A 17,046-nucleotide genomic window follows, 5' to 3' on the forward strand; every position below is an offset into this window, starting at 1 on the left:
CCTTTTGTAAGAATGGTACTTTCAATAGTTGAATTTTCATACAAGCTGATGCAACATAAGAGATTGAATCTTTTTGAAGTCTATAAAGATTGTCATTGTATATGTTATTAGTATTTTAATTTTTAAATATTTTTGTCATACATTCGAAAACTAGATTTTATTTTTAACAATTAGAAAAACACAATATTATTTTATACATTTCTAAAATTAGTATTTAGAAATTTTACATTTAACTTCAATATTTTTAAAAAGATTTTGAATTCTCTACCCAAAACTTAAAATATAAAAGTCATGCTACCTTTATCACCTAAAATTGTAAAGTTCCTAATTAACTTCCTCTTTATCTTCTCAATAAAATACGTCTGTATCAGAAACACAGTTTTTAAAAGTACTTTCAACTTGTCAAAAAATCAAATGATTAAAATTTGGCTTAATTTAATGTTTCTTTTCTGTTGCTATAAAGGTGAATGTACAGTTTGATATTATAAATACAAAACACTTTTTTGTGTGTCCTGTAAACATTCCTCCTTTAAACATCTCCCTCCTTTGAAATCCTCACCGCTGTAAGTTTTTAAGGGGTAACTGTAGGAGAATGGGATATTTCTGAGCTCATAGATTTTCCATCCATTTAGTGGCTCACTTTGGAAAGTGAAGTGAGGGAATCAGGTACCCCTTTCCTAACTAGTTTTCAATAGGTTTATTCATTCATATACATACATATGTTCCTGAACTGACATACAATGTATAGTTATTATAAATCAGGGACTTTTAAGATAAATATAAGATTTAAATCTCTTTTGCTGACTTTCCTTTAATAACATGAAAAAAAAACAAACTCTTACTTCAAGATCTGAAATTTCAGGCTGTTTTTCCATTTCTTCAGCTCCTAATAAGCACTAAGAAGCAATTTGCATCAATTCACCACCTACTCCTTGGCATCACCAATTCCTCCAGCAGTTATTGCGAAGGTGGCTTCATTTTCAGGCATCTCAGGACTAACAGAATACAAGGGAACAGAAGTTTATAAAAAGCTCTATTTCTATAAATACTATATTCATGTCACAGGCATCATACTCCTATCAGTCTGAGTCTCCAGAGACATCTCAGAATTGGTACAGCTAAATGTGGACTACAGAATTTACCTACAAGTATCATCAACCCTCATAAACATTTATTGAACAACTTCTATATGTAAAGTTCTGAATGTCAAGAAAAATTACCCCAAACTTGGAAATAGGCAAAAGGGATAACTGGGTATTCTTTCAGTATACTGTCAGGCATTGTGTAGGACCTTTAGGGGTTTATCTGATTCTCAAGGGGTGTGCACCTTTCTCTTGACCAGATTAACGTAGGGCAAAACTGTGAAAGACTTTGAAATTAACTGAAAGATTACTGAGCACCTTCAGTGGAAAAGTAGGTTGCCTAGCACATTCTTCCAGGTTACGCAATTCTATGAGGACTCTGTGCCTTTCATTGTCTTTGAGCTATTTACAACTCTGTAAATTGTAGAAAACTGAGTAATGCAAATTATTCTTGTCCATAGAAATGTAAATTGTGTGAGGAGGAATGCAATTGATTATTGTCCTATGGATATTGGCCCATTTTTGATCAATTTATAATTCATTTCAGCATTCCTTATTTGACTATATATGTGAGGTAATTTTATTTTTCCTTTGATCTGGTTTAAAAATCTTGTGGGTTCCTGCATTAGTTAATGAATTAAATAAAATCTTTGACATTTTACAGATGGAGAAAGACAATTACCATATGATTTCACTCCTATGTGGAAAACAAACAAACACATAGATACAGAGAACAGATTGGTGGCAACCAGAGGGGAAGGAGTGGGGGAAGGACGAAAGGGGTAAAAGGGTACATAGGTATGGTGATGGATGGAAACTCGACTTGGTGATGAACACGATGCAGTCTATACAGAAGTTGAAATATAATGATGTACACCTGAAATTTATATAATTTTATAAACTAATGTGACCTCAATAAAAAAAACTTTGACATTTGTACGTGAGTCATGATTATATACTCTCCTAAATTTTGCCTCAATTTATTCTACAACTCTGTAGGAGTAAGATTAATTTGTGCAAAACTGATAGCAATACAGATGATTCTTATCTGAGGGCAATGCAGATGATTCTAGTCCATGGCAATAGAAATAGATTTCATTGTGTAGAGAAGTAATTGATTTCCCTCCAGTAGAAAAGACAACTTCAAATGTTACAATTTATTGCCTGGTAGGATACTAACCAGTTTTGCATCTGTTAGTAAATATATTTCAACATTCCTTTGATCGACTATATAAATCTCTGTTCCTCAAATTATCCTTTGAATCAGTGGTTTCTTCATTCATCAAGGAGTCAAATAAAATCTTTGATGCATGTTAATTTTATATTTATTTGCAAGAAAGTCATGTTTTTTAACTTTTTGAAAATCATACTTTTGCATGTACTAAACCCTACAGATTTTACAAAAATGAGACAGAGTCCTTACTCTCAGGAAGTCTAACAGGTGAGCTATGCATATGACAAATATGCAAAGTAAGCTAAGTTTCATAAAGTCAGCATATATCTTATAGAACTCTAAAGAAAGGAGACATTATGCCAGCTAAGTTGACTAGGAGAGGCTTCATAGATAATATCTGAAGAGGCCTTTGAGGCAGAAATGGGGATATTTCAGGTACAGGTAATAGCATGAACAAAAAAATGGGAATAGAGAAGCTTGTTTTGTGTATAAAAATAAGAAGTTTAGGTTGCATTTGAAACATCTCTGAGACAGTCACGTAGAGGAGTTTTGTAAGCAGTTGGAAATGAGTATCTAAAACTTGAGTAAAAGATTAGACTAGAAATAGAAATTTGAAAATCACTGCCCATGAAAGAAAGGGCCTACTGTACTATGTGCTGTTATTATATCTAGGTTATGGTGACTGTATAGTAATAATAATAGCTTCCATTTATGAAGTATTTACTAATTACTATGTGTTGGGCTCTGTTATATTATTTCATTTAAACTTTATGAGAACCCTATTGGGTATGTATTATTTGATGAGGAGTTTTAGGCTGGTTAATTTTAAAACTACAGATGAGAGGCAGGCTCCGAGGAGTAGAATTTGCTTGTCCCTTTGTTGGGAAACATTTACATTTCTAAGGAAAACCTCTATCTGTAAATATGCCTCCCTGTCTGTGCCAGGAAGAAGGGGGATGGCCTTATCTCTAGAAACTCTTAATGCCAGAGGCAAGAATTTAAGTTGGTTACTGTCTGGCAACCTCATGTAACTGACCCCCCCCCCCCCCTCAAATCCTCCTTTGTCTTTAGCTGAGGATAAAATTCAAGCGGTGACTTCTGCCATTTACTCAATCCGGTTTGATTCTTATCTAAAATTTGTGGGACCGCCAAACGGCCGGACCCTACGGGCACTGACACCATTTTAACTTTTTTACATATTCCTTTGTCTTGTAAAGAGATAACTCACATACCTATGCCTTAAATTTAGCCTTACTCTCCACCCAACTTTGCAGCAGAAGCGGCAGCAGCAACATGCCGGCAGCAGCTCCTCCTGCCCGTGGGCCCTGTCCCCACGCAGCAGCCTGACTGCCCAGGGGTCCTGTCCCCATGCTATTCTATTCTCTAAATAAAAGAGCACTACTGCCAGATCTTAAGAGTCTAAGAAATCTTTCTTTCGACTCCTCTGCTCACCGACCCCGCATCATTATTAACCACATTTTATAGATGAGAAGACTGAGGTTCAGAGAGAACTATTTGCCCGAGTTCACATTGCTGGGAAGTGAGGATGCCAGAATTAGAGACTAAGGTATTTGACCCAAAGCTCATGTTCTTAACCACTAGGCTATATTGCGTCTCAAAGTTGTTGTTGTTGTGTTTTTTAAAATTTTGTTTGTTTGCTTTATTTTGTTTGGAGGGTGGAGACTAGGCAGTGCACTTGGAGCACACTATGGGTAAGATTACTTCCCTTAGGAAATAGTAGAGGGTCTCCCCTGCGGACAGCAAATTGTCTGTAGATAGGTAGGTCTTGCTAGACTAAACCTGGAGCTGAATAAGAAGGCCTGAGTGGAATTAGAAAATAACCTTTTGGCTTTGATGGAAAATATTAAGTCGGCCACTTACAAATGGCAGGAAGACAAAGAGTTGAGAAAGAGGGAAGCCAACAAAGGTATCTGCAAAGTTGAACCATTTTTTTTTTTTTTTGGTACTAGAAACAGAATCAAAAACAATTACTTCAGAAACTTGACCATTTGTATACCTTTTCATTTTTTTATAATTATTTAAAATTTGTTTTTCCTTTGAATTTAGCAGAGTTCTTTACTTTTAATGTCCACTGATCTCAAATATGCTAAGTGGAATAAAATAAATAGGGTTTTTATTCACTTAAAAGTTTTAAGGAAAGAAAAATGTACACTTCAGGGCCAGGTATAGTTAGTTACGGGAGCAGTAATATAGTGACATTCAAGGAAAATGGCTGGGTTCCTTTTTGTAGTCACGTCTGTACACCTGGAAATTTTTATGAGAATGCTTTTCTGCTCAATTCTTGGGAAATTTTGTTTTCTTTTACCAAGAAATGTCTTTCTCTTACATTTGTATAAGGTAGAAGTTGAAGCCATGGAGTAGCTATAGTAGACGAGCTATGACTTCCCTAAATAGAGCATCTCCAATAAACTAAGAACTGGTGTAATGATTAAAAGTGTAGGCCCTAGATTCAAATCCTGGTTCCATCCTTTATTGGTTGTGTGATTTGGGGCAAGTCCACTCATTTATTCATTAAGAAAATATTTTTTGAGCACCTGCTATATCCCTGTGGTAGGCACTTGAGATCTCTAAGTGAAAAAACCAGACAAGGATCCCTGCCCTGTGGAACTCATATTTGCAGGGAGGGAGAGGCAAACAATAAATAATGGACAACAAATAAATATATTATGTGATATGTTAGAAAATGGTAAGTGTTATGGGGAAAGAAGAAATAGAACTGGATAAGGGAGATTGGAAGTGTGGAAATTGGGAGGAAGCTAGTTGCAATTTTAAATAGGGAGATCAAGACAGGCATTGTGGAGAAGGTATCAGTTGATCAAAGACTTGAAGAAGGTGAAGGAGATAACCAAAAAGAGGGCTACATGGGGAAATGTTAATCCAGGCAGAGAGAACAATAAGGGCAAAGGCCCTAAAGTAGGAGTGTGCCCCGGTATGTTTATAGAACATCAAGGTGCCCATTGAGGTTGAAGCACTGTGAGAAAGGGCGAGAACAGGAGGAACAGGAATAGGGCCATTCATGGGGCCTCTGTGAACTACTGCAGAGACTTGGGCTTTTATTCTGAATTAGGATGGAGAGCCATTGGAGGGTTTTAAGCAGAGGACAGATATGATCTGACTTAGTTTTACAAAGGATCACTCTGGCTTCTGTTTAAAATAGACTGTAGAGGGACTGGCATAAAAACAGACACACAGATCAATGGAACAGAACTGAGAGCCCAGAAATAAACCCACACATTTATGGACAGCTAATTTTTGACAAAGGAGCCAAGAACACACAAAGGGGAAAGGAAAGTCTCTTTAATAAATGGGTTGGGAAAACTAGACAACCACATGCAAAAGAATGAAAGTAGACCATTATCTTACATCATACACAGAAATTAAGTCAAAATGGATTAAAAACTTGAGTGTAAGACCTGAAACCATAAAACTGCTAGAAGAAAACATAGGCATTACACTCTTTGACATCGGTCTTATATTTTTGAATATGTCTCCTTAGGCAAGGGAAACAAAAGCAAAAATAAACAAATGGGACTACACCAAACTAAAAACTTCTGCACAGCGAAGGAAACCATCAACAAAATGAAAAGGCAACCTACCAGTTGAGAGAAGACCATATATCTGATATGGGGTTAATATCCAAAATATATAAAGAACTCATGTAATTCAACAACATAAAAACAAACAACTCAATTAAGAAATTGGCCAGGGGATCTGAACAGACATTTTTCCAGAGAAGATATACTGATGGCCAAAAGGCACATGAAAAGATGTTCAACATCACTAATTATTAGAGAAATGCCAATCAAAACCACAATGAGATATTACATCATGTCCGTCAGAATGGCTATTATTAAAAAAACAATAACAAGTGTTGGAGCGGATGTGGAGAAAAGGGAACTCTCGTACACTGCTGGTGGGAATGTAAATTGGTGCAGCCACTAAGGAAAACAGTATGGAGATTCCTCAAAAAAATTAAAAATAGTACTACTGTATGATCCAGCTATTCTACTTCTGGGTATTTATCCAAAGAACACAAAACACTAATTCGAAAAGATATATGCACCCCTATGTTCACTGCAACATTATTCACAGTAGCTAAGACTTGGAAACAACCTAAGAACCTATGAATGGATGAACAGATAAAGAAGATGTGGTATATATATAAATGGAATACTACTCAGCCATAAAAAGAAGAAATCTTGCTATTTGCAACAACATGGATGGACCTTGAGGATACTGTGCTAAGTAAAATAAGTCAGATGGAGAAAGGCAATTACTGTATGATTTCACTCATATGTGAAAGATAAACAAACAGACACATAGATACAGAGAATAGATTGGTTACCAGGGGGAAAGGAAGGTGGGCAGAGGATGAAAGGGATAAAGGGGCACATTTGTATGGTGACAGATGGCAACTAGACTTTAGGTAGTGAACACAATGTAGTCCATACAGAAGTCGAAATATAGTGATGTACACCTGAAATTTATATAATGTTATAAACCAATGTTACCTCAATTAAAAAAAAGGACTGTAGAGTAGCAATGGTTACCTAACTGGTTGGGGTCTTAGTTTCCTCATGTGTAAAATGGGGATAACGACTTCTATCTCTTAAGGTGGTGGTTGTAAACAATGAAATATATATATAAAGCACTTGGCAGGGCCTAGCACATTGTAGCCACTCAATAGGTGTTAGCTGTCATTATTAGCATCGACATCTTCTCTACCAAAAAGTTTTCTAAAACCACAGAGAATTCTTTGTGAGAAATCTTTAGGGACCAGAAAGAAGGGAGTATATGCTGCACAGCAAACTAAATTTTGACATTTTAAGCTCTGACCTAGTTTTGCTATTTTTACTCAAATTTATGGAAATTTGACATAACTAACTTCTATGATAACTTTAATTATCCTTTATTGAGTCTGCAGAACTCTAGTATTCTCTTAGGACTGTAAGAACTGCAAGACTGTTTGTTCCTGCAAATTTGGAGGACTTGATGAAATATACAAATGATTGAAAAAGTAGATGGAGTTCATTTATTTGTTAATTCAATGAATAGTTATCGAGTTCCTGCTGTGTGCTAAGTACCATGCTAGGTGCTGGGAACATTAGTGGACCAGACTCAGTCCCTGTTGTGAGGGAGGCGTACATGTCAGTAGCCAATTACAATTTGGAGTGAAAAATGTTTGGGAAAGTTCTAAGCACAGCAATCTGTCCAAGATATAAAACAAGAAATTTTAGTAAAAAGATGGAACAACGTTACTATCTAATTCAACACAGAACATTTGTAGCAAATTTTTAGAGACTGCTGAAGCTCCATAAAACACAGCATTTATATATTATAGTCTCCTACCAGGGATAGGTGATGAAAAGCAAAATGGTCTGAATAAAAACCAGATACAGGAGGAACTGATTATTTAATATTTATTCAATGACAATACATAATAAGTACTGTGATTCATAGCAAAAGCCAGATTAAGAGCTCATCTGATTTCTTTCTGGCCAATTTTCCCTCCCTGGGGTAAAGAGTTATTACAAATCTTTGCCTTGTTGCTCAGGTTGGCTAATCATTCAGTCACAAATACTGCACATCTATGATGTCCCAGGCCCTGGGAATACAGTGGTGAGCAAGAGAACAGTGTCCCTATCTTCAGTGTATTTCCTGTCTAGCGGGGATAATCTCTGTTACAGAAGTCATTACCAATGGAATGTAAGCTCCATGAGGGCAGGGCCTTGTCTTGTTGTTTTGCTCACTGCTCTATCCCCAGAACCTAGAATAGCTGATACGCAGTAGGTTTCTCTGTAAAAATGTGTTTATAATTCTTAATTAAATAAGTAAAGTACTGTGAAAGAATATAAGGTATAAAATAGGGTACAGTGTAGACTGTGAGGGTCAGGGGAGTTTCCCTGAGGAAGTGATGTTTAAATTGGAACTTGAAAAGAAAACTGGCAGAAAGAAAGGACTTCCATATATTCCTGTCATACTCTGTACTTTCCTTGCACTTGCCACACTTCAGTTGGAATTGATTATTTCATTATCTAGCTTCGCTGTAAGCTTTGGAAGGTCCGGGACCAAGTCTATTTGTCAACAGACTCCCTGAATCCCTAGAACCTAGTGCATAGTAGGGAGGTCCCAATGAATTGAATAATTTTTCAGAAGGAAATTCAAACATGTAGTGTTTGCCAGTAGTATAATTATAGCCTTAGGAGAGGCAATTCTATTTAATACCATATGCACAAGAATCTGATTAAGAATAACATATTTACCTGTCATAAATCTTGGCAATTCTCAGTTCTCCTCTTCCCTTTCGCAAGCTTATTCTTGTTGTTGAAGCATGAGCCAAAATGTGTCCCCCAATGGGTTTTTTGGGGTCTGCCTGAAAACTGAATTAATAAAACACCTTTTCAGGTTTCATCATATGGGCTACATATAGTAATATCTACAATTGCAGGGCGACTTTTCTGTGGAGGATGGCAGGAGATGGGGCAGGCGTGTGTTCTAAACAAACAGAGGCTTGTTCATAAACTATGGAGTGGAGTAGGATTTGGAGCTGCAATATATCCCACTGCCATCCAGCTCGGGCTTCTGAGATTCTTATGATAATAGTTGATGTTTCATTTGATTTTTTTTTTAATTCTTCTCCCCAAAGTCCCCCAGCACATAGCTGTCTATTCTAGTCGTCAGTGCCTCTGGTTGTGCTATGTGGGACGCTGCCTCAGCATGGCCTGATGAACAATGCCATGTCCACACCCAGGATCTGAACTGGTGAAATCCTGGGCCGGCGAAATCCTGGGTGGCCGAAGCGGGGTGCGCAAACTTAACCACGGGGCCGGCCCCTTATTTGATTTTTTAAAAAGAAAAAAACGCAAATAAAACATTATTCACTGTCTTAGGATAACTCTTAGGGTTAAGCAATTTTTCTTCTTTACAAACTACAAAGATTGAATGTATTTATTCATTCATTCATATCAGAAATATTTATTAACAGCCTACTATGTGCCAAGCACTATTCTAGTCTAATGAATAAGAAATATCCAACCCTCTCTCATGATGCCATGATGTAAATAAGAGCAGATTGAGAACCTCCTTCTTGTACATTAACTATATGTTGGAAGCCTTCAATGTTGTACTGGTTATGAATAGACAGTGAGAATAATCTTGGAAATATCTTTGTCTTTATCATTGATGCCTAAAGTTTATTCTTTTAAAATAGGAGACAGAAGAGATTAGCTCTTACTATGTCTGTTCATATGGATTAAAAAAATATATTGTGATTACAAGGTAGTTAAAAATATTATTGACACTCATCTTGAGAGAGATACTCACTAGGGGACCAACACTCACTTGTCAGGAAGTGAAAGGTTTTCTTTTCTTTTCTTTTTTTAATTTTTTTTTTAAGGATTGGCACCTGGGCTAACAACTGTTGCCCATCTTTTTTTTTTTTCTTTTTCTGCTTTATTTCCCAACCCCTCCCCCCCCGGCCCCCCGCCCCCCGCCTCGGTACATAGTTGTATATCTTAGTTGCAGGTCCTTCTAGTTGTGGGATGTGGGACGCTGCCTCAACGTGGCCTGACGAGCGGTGCCATGTCCGCGCTCAGGATCTGAACTCTGGGCCACCACAGTGGAACGCGCGAACTTAACCACTCCGCCACAGAGCCGGCCCCAGGAAGTGAAAGGTTTTCAAATGCGTAATAATGAGCCCTTCCCAAAAGCCTGGGTGCACAAATCCTCAACAAAATGCTAGCAAACCAAATCCAGCAGCATATGAATAGGATTATATACCATGACCAAGTAGGATTTATTCTAGGAATGTAAGAGTAGTTCAACATAGGAAAATCATCAATGTACTATACCACATCAATAGAATGAAGGAAAAAAAACCCACACGATCATCTCAATTGATGTAGAAGAAAACCTAGGCTTCTAAATCATCGATAAAGGGATCTGAACATAAACTAACAAGTTATGCTTGATCAAAATAAACTGTGGTATAGCATAATAGCCTCAGCTCTGGGAGAACATAGTTACAAGTCAATTCAAATTCTGCTTGCTTCAGGAAGGTGTTCAGGATTCTGGTTACTCTAAGCATAAGGCTTGGTGTAGTGAGGGTGTGGCTGATTGACATGAGATTAAACAGATTGTAGGTTGGTGGGGATAAGAAGCTCTCTGGTAAAGGAGTCTGCTAATATAGACTGCTGCTTGATTAAATGGCTCAGAGGTTAGGACCAGAAGATCCCTGGCTGAGGTTGGATAGGACTGGTTAAGATTCAGCAGGTCCACTGTGGGAAAGAAGACAGAGAGTTCATTTTGGAGGTTCGGAGTGAACCACTATGAAGAAAGCAGCAGCCAGGCAGTTGAGACTGACAACGGTTAAGAAGTGAGAAGACTGGGTTGCTTTACTCAGGCCGCTGAAGGGGGGCGGGGGGGGGGGGGGTAACACAATAAAGCCATCTCAGTTGAATGGAATAGCTAGAGGTGAGTTGTCTCTGTAATGCTTACAGATCAATGCCACTCTTTTTAATGGAATGGCTCTAAACTATCCATGTTGTGGATGGTTCTTAAAGTCTTAAAAGAATCCTATATGCTAGTGGCCCTGATGATATTCTCAACTGGGCTGTGAACTCTGAACTTGCAAACGCTACATTTATGCTTCTCTAATGCATTTTTCATGTTCTGCCTTTAGTGCAGTTATTATTCACATATTATATTTCCCCTCAATTGCTCTCCTATTACCCATGAGTAAGCTCCTTGAGGGCAGACGACACTGTATGTAGCTCTGTAGCAACAGCCACATGGCGAGTGCTCGAAATATTCTTTGAACTTAAGATAGGAAGGTACAAAAGTACCACGGAGAATATTGGACTGGAGAAAGATTGATGCTTTCACAGAAGGTAGACCAGTTAGAAATTTCTATCAACAGGAGACAAGAAAGGATAGTCAGGGTCAGCTAAATAGGCAGAGAGAAGTCTTTTTGTTTTTTGGTTTTCTTTTTAAAGATTGGCACCTGAGATAACAACTATTGCCAATCTTTTTTTTTCCTCCCCAAATCCCTCCAGCACATAGTTGTGTATTGTTTTTACAGAGAGAAGTTTTAACAGCTTTGTTACTGCTTCTCACAGATGGTCTCTCACTACTCCTTAGTGATTCTCCTATATGAGTGTGGTTAGCTTCACCTCCCCTTTTCCAAACCTCAGTCATCGTCTTAAGCCCCCTTTTCCATTCTTGTTCCCTCACCTCAGACGACATTGCCTGCTTCTTCACAAAGAAAACGAGGGCTCTCAGGAAGAAGCTCCACCAACTTACCCTTCTTTATATCTGCTATCTACATGCTTACCTACAGTTGTACTCATTATTCCTCCTTCCCTCTCAAAACTCTTTCCTTTTTTATTATTTCAGCAAGTCCTTTTATACCTTGATGCCTTTGCGCACACACAATTCCCTCTGAAATGAAAGCCCCTTTCCCACTGTCTTTGTTCATTTAGCTACTACTCACCCATCAAGTGTCATCCCTTCTTGGAAACCTTGCCTGATCACCCAAAACAGAGTAGAGTCTGCCTCCTCTGTGCTCTCATACCACCTCTATGCCTCTATTCCTATACATTCCTCTATTAAAGCATGCTACATGGTAATTTTTAATTCATGGGTCTCACTCTCCCACTATAATCTAAATCCTTGTTTATCTTTGTAACGCCAGTGCCTAGGAAAGTGCCTATAATATAGAAGACACTCAAAAAATATTGTTGAATGGATACAGAGGAGAAGACAATTTGGGTCTCTCCAGTCTAGATCCTTTTGGATACAGATTTATGACATATTTTCAAAGAAACTGTAATTCAAGGAACTTTTAAAGGGTATTCTGACAGAAAGGCAAGCGTAAAAGGAAGTAGGATTTCCCCCTAATTGAAGTAATCACCCCAACTACAGATAATCTAAAGAAGAGTAGGAAGCTGGAGCTTCTAGAAACATAATTATGTTTTTTTCTTAGCAAACTATTGTTTGCTGTTACCAATGTGGTACCCTATGCACAAAAGAGAATTGGTTCCAAGCTAATAGCAAAAAAAAGAAAGCAGGTGTTACAATACTTATATCAGACAAAGTAGACTTCAAGATAAGACAGGTAAAGAAAGACAAAGAGGGCAGTATGTAATGATCAAAGGGACACTCCACCAAGAAGACGTAACACTTATAAATATCTATGCACCCAATGCAGGAGCTCCAAAACATAAAGCAACTATTAGCAAACCTAAAGGAGACAGTAATAATAACACAATAATAGTAGGGGACCTCAACACTCCACTCACATCAATGGATAGATCATCCAGACAGAAAATCAACAAGGAAACAGTGGAATTAAATGAAAAGCTAGACCAGTTGGACTTAACAGACATATATAGAACACTGCATCCAAAAACAGCAGAGTACAAATTCTTCTCAAGTGTGCACAGAACATTCTCAAGGATAGATCATATGTTGGGAAACAAGGCAAACCTTAATAAATTTAAGAAGGTTGAAATAATAACAAGCACCTTCTCTGATCACAATGCTACAAAGCTAGAAATTAATTACAAGAAAAAAGCTGAGACAGAGACAAAGATGTGGAGACCAAACAACATGCTATTGAACAACCAATGGATCATTGAATAAATTAAAGAAGAAATCAGAAAAATATCTGGAGACAAATGAAAATGGAAACATACCATACCAACTCATATGGGATACAGCAAAAGTGGTCCTAAGAGGGAAATTCATCGCAAGACAGGCTCACCTTAACAAACAAGAAAAATCTCAAATAAGCAATCTCAAACTACACCTAACTGAATTAGAACAAGAAGAACAAACAAAGCCCAAAGTCAGCAGAAGGAGAGAAATAATAAAAATCAGAGCAGAAATAAATGCAACCGAAACAAAAAAAGGCAGTAGAAAGAATCAATGAAACAAAGAGGTAGTTCTTTGAGAAGATAAACAAAATTGACAAATCCCTAGCCAGACTTACAAAGAAAAAATAGAGAAAGCTCAGATAAATAAAATTAGAAATGAAAGAGGAGAAATAACAATGGGTACCACAGAAATACAATAGATTATAAGAGAATACTATGAAAAGCTATATGCCCAGAAAATGGACAATCTAGAAGAAATGGATAAATTCTTAGACTCTTACAACCTCCCAAAGCTGAATCAAGAAGAAATAGATAATCTGAACAGACCAATCACAAGTAAAGAGATTGAAACAGTAATCAAAAGCATCCCAAAAAATAAAAGCCCAGGACCAGATGGCTTCCCTGGAGAATTCTACCAAACTTTCAGAGAGGATTTAATACCTATCCTTCTCAAGCTATTCCAAAAAATTAGGAAAGATGAAACACTTACTAACACATTCTACGAGGCCAACATCACTCTGATACCAAAGCCTGACAAGGACAACACAAAAAAGGAAAACTACAGGCTGATATCGATGATGAACATAGATGCAAAAATCCTCAACAAAATCTTGGCAACCCGAATATAGCAATACATCAAAAAGATCATACATCATGATCAAGCAGGATTTCTACCAGGGATGCAGGGATGGTTCAACATCCGCAAATCAATCAATGTGATACACCACATCAACAAACTGAGGAATAAAACCATATGATCATCTCAATAGATGCAGAGAAAGCATTTGACAAGATCCAACAGCCATTTATGATAAAAACTCTTAACAAAATGGAGATAGAAGGAAATTATCTCAACATAATAAAGGCCATATATGACAAACCCATAGCCAACATCATACTCATTGGGCAAAAACTGAACACCATCCCTCTGAGAACAGGAACAGGACAAGGATGCCCACTATCACCACTCTTATTCAACATAGTACTGGAGGCTTCGGCCAGAGCAATTAGGCAAGAGAAAGGAATAAAAGGAATCCAAATAGGGAGTGAAGAAGTGAAACTCTCACTGATTGCAGACGACATGATCTTACATATAGAAAACCCTAAAGAATCCATCGGAAAACTATTAGAAATAATCAATAACTACAGTAAAGTTGCAGGGTACAAAATCAACTCACGAAAATCAGTTGCATTTCTATACTCTAATAACAGACTTACAGAAAGAGAACTCAAGAATACAATTCCATTTACAATTGCAACTAAAAGAATAAAATATCTAGGAATAAATTTAACCAAGGAGGTGAAGGACTTATACAATGAAAACTATGAGATATTATTGAAAGAAATATATGATGACATAAAGAAATGGAAAGAGATTCCATGTACGTGGATCGGAAGAATAAACATAGTTAAAATGTCCATACTACCCAAAGCAATCTACAGATTCAACACAATCCCAATGAGAATCCCAATGACATTCTTCACGGGACTAGAACAAAGAATCCCAAAATTCATATGGGGCAACCCAAGACCCCAAATTGCTAAAGCAATCCTGAGAAAAAAGAACAAAGCTGGAGGCATCACAATCCCTGACTTCAAAATGTACTACAAAGCCATAGTGATCAAAACGGCATGGTACTGGTACAAAAACAGGCACACAGATCAATGGAACAGAACTGAAGGCCCAGAAATAAAACTGTACATCTACGGACAGCTAATCTTCGACAAAGGTGCCAAGAACGTACAACGGAGAAAAGACAGTCTCTTCAATAAATGGTGTTGGGAAATCTGGACAACCACTTGCAAAAGAATGAAAGTAGCCATTATCTCATGGCATACACAAAAATAAACTCAAAATGGATCAAAGACTTGAAGATAGGTCCTGAAACCATAAAACTCCTGGAAGATAATATAGGTAGTATACTCTTTGACATCAAACTTAAAAGGATCTTTTTGAATACCATATCTTCTCAGACAAGGGAAACAAAAGAAAAAATAAACAAGTGGGGCTTCAACAGACTAAAGAGCTTCTCCAAGGTAAAAGAAACTAGGATCAAAATAAAAAGACAATCCACCAACTGGGAGAAAATATTTGCAAATCATATATCTGACAAGGGGCTAATCTCCATAATATATAAGGAACTCACACAGCTGAACAACAAAAAAACAAACAGCCCAATCAAAAAATGGACAGAGGATATGAATAGATATTTTTCCAAAGAAGATACACAGATGGCTAATAAGCACGTGAAAAGATGTTCAACATCACTAACCATCAGGGAAATGCAAATCAAAACTACACTAAGATACCACCTTACGCCCATTAAAATGGCTATAATCACTAAGACTAAAAATAACAAATGTTGGAGAGGGTGTGGAGACAAGGGAACCCTCATACACTGCTGGTAGCAATGCAAACTGGTGCAGCCACTACGGAAAGCAGTATGCAGATTCCTCAAAAGACTAAAAATAGAACTACCATATGACTCAGCTATCCCACTACTGGGTTTCTACCCAAACAACTTGAAATCAACAATCCAAAGTGACATATGTACCCCTATGTTCATTGCAGCAGTATTCACAATAGCCAAGACATGGAAGCAATCCAACTGCCCATCGACTGATGATTGGATAAAGAAGATGTGGTGTATATATATATATATATATATACACGCAATGGAATACCACTCAGCCATAAAAAAGACAAAATCATCCCATTTGCAACAACGTGGATGGACCTGGAGGGAATTATGTTAAGCGAAATATGCCAGACTGTGAAAGACAAACACTGTATGATTTCACTCATATAAGGAATACAAACACACACATGGACAAAGAAAACAGTTCAGTGGTTACCAGGGGAAGGGGGGTGGAGGGTGGACACAGGGGGTAAAGGGGAGCACTTATGTGGTGACAGACAAGAAATAATGTACAACTGAAATTTCACAATGATGTAAACTATTATGAACTCAATTTAAAAAAAAACAAGAGAGAATAGGTACTACTGCTTGTCACTGATTACTCCAGGTGAAGAGCCTAAATGTTTAGAATGTCATCTCCAAAGGGAGATGATTTTAAATGAACTAAATTGGGAAATAAATTACAGGGTTTGTGAAAGTGCTAAGAAAACATATAGGAAAGATATTATGGGGAGAAAAAAAGTCCTCAAAAATCACTCATAAACTAAGAGTTGTACTTAATCAAAATAGATTGCAAGACAGCATAACAGCTTTAGCTCTGGAACAATATCAAGCCAATTCAAATTTTACTTGCTCCATCAAGGTATTAAGGATTCTGTGTAGAATTTTGTGTAGAATTTATGGCTCTTAACCTTCCTTATAGGACACTAACACTTTGATAATTTAATAAAAGATAGAGACTCTCCCCCAGAAAAAGGCACATACGCACATATACAAACATTTTCATGTAAGTTGAGGAGATACATGGTTTTTCCCCTCTCTGGTGCAGATGAGTATTATTAACAACCAAGATTTACTGAGTCCTTACTATGTGGCAGACACTCTTCTAACTCATCTAATTATTTCCCTTTGCTTAGATTCCACATTTAGTAAACAACTTTGGATTAAAATTTGGATTCCTATAGAGGTCTGCCTACCGGTCACAAGAACCTCAAATGTAGCTACGTTTTTCATTATCAGTAAACTGACCCTCTGATCTTTCGTTGGGTCTCATAAGCTTGATTAATATGAGTCTGACCCCCGCTCCCCTCTGAGAGATGGACTGGTTCTCAGCAGGCTGATCAAATAAAATCTCTGCCTGCAAGGTCGAGGGCCCTGAATTCTGGTCAATTCACCAGAGTAATGGACGCATCCCTACAAAGCGTCTTAAATGACAGCATGCCAACCTTTCCCTAGGCACGTACAGCCCTGATGTA

General features: G+C 37.4%; 1 protein-coding gene across 4 annotated transcripts in view; it reads right to left on the minus strand.

The window, feature by feature from the left end:
• Positions 1–17,046, minus strand: part of DMC1 (DNA meiotic recombinase 1) — a 39,920-nt gene continuing 22,874 nt past the window's right edge. The window contains exons 13-14 of one of the 4 annotated variants that reach the window (XM_008533615.2): positions 8,541–8,657; positions 1–995 (exon numbers count right to left, since the gene is read on the minus strand). In XM_008533615.2, coding sequence (XP_008531837.1) covers positions 926–995; positions 8,541–8,657 — 187 coding nt within the window. In that variant the 3' untranslated portion in view covers positions 1–925. The remainder of the gene's footprint in view (positions 996–8,540; positions 8,658–17,046) is intronic. The other 3 variants (XM_070599175.1, XM_008533614.2, XM_070599174.1) reach the window with 3 other exon arrangements.

This window comes from Equus przewalskii, chromosome 29 (assembly GCF_037783145.1).
Source record: "Equus przewalskii isolate Varuska chromosome 29, EquPr2, whole genome shotgun sequence".
Taxonomy (NCBI): Eukaryota; Metazoa; Chordata; class Mammalia; order Perissodactyla; family Equidae; genus Equus; species Equus przewalskii.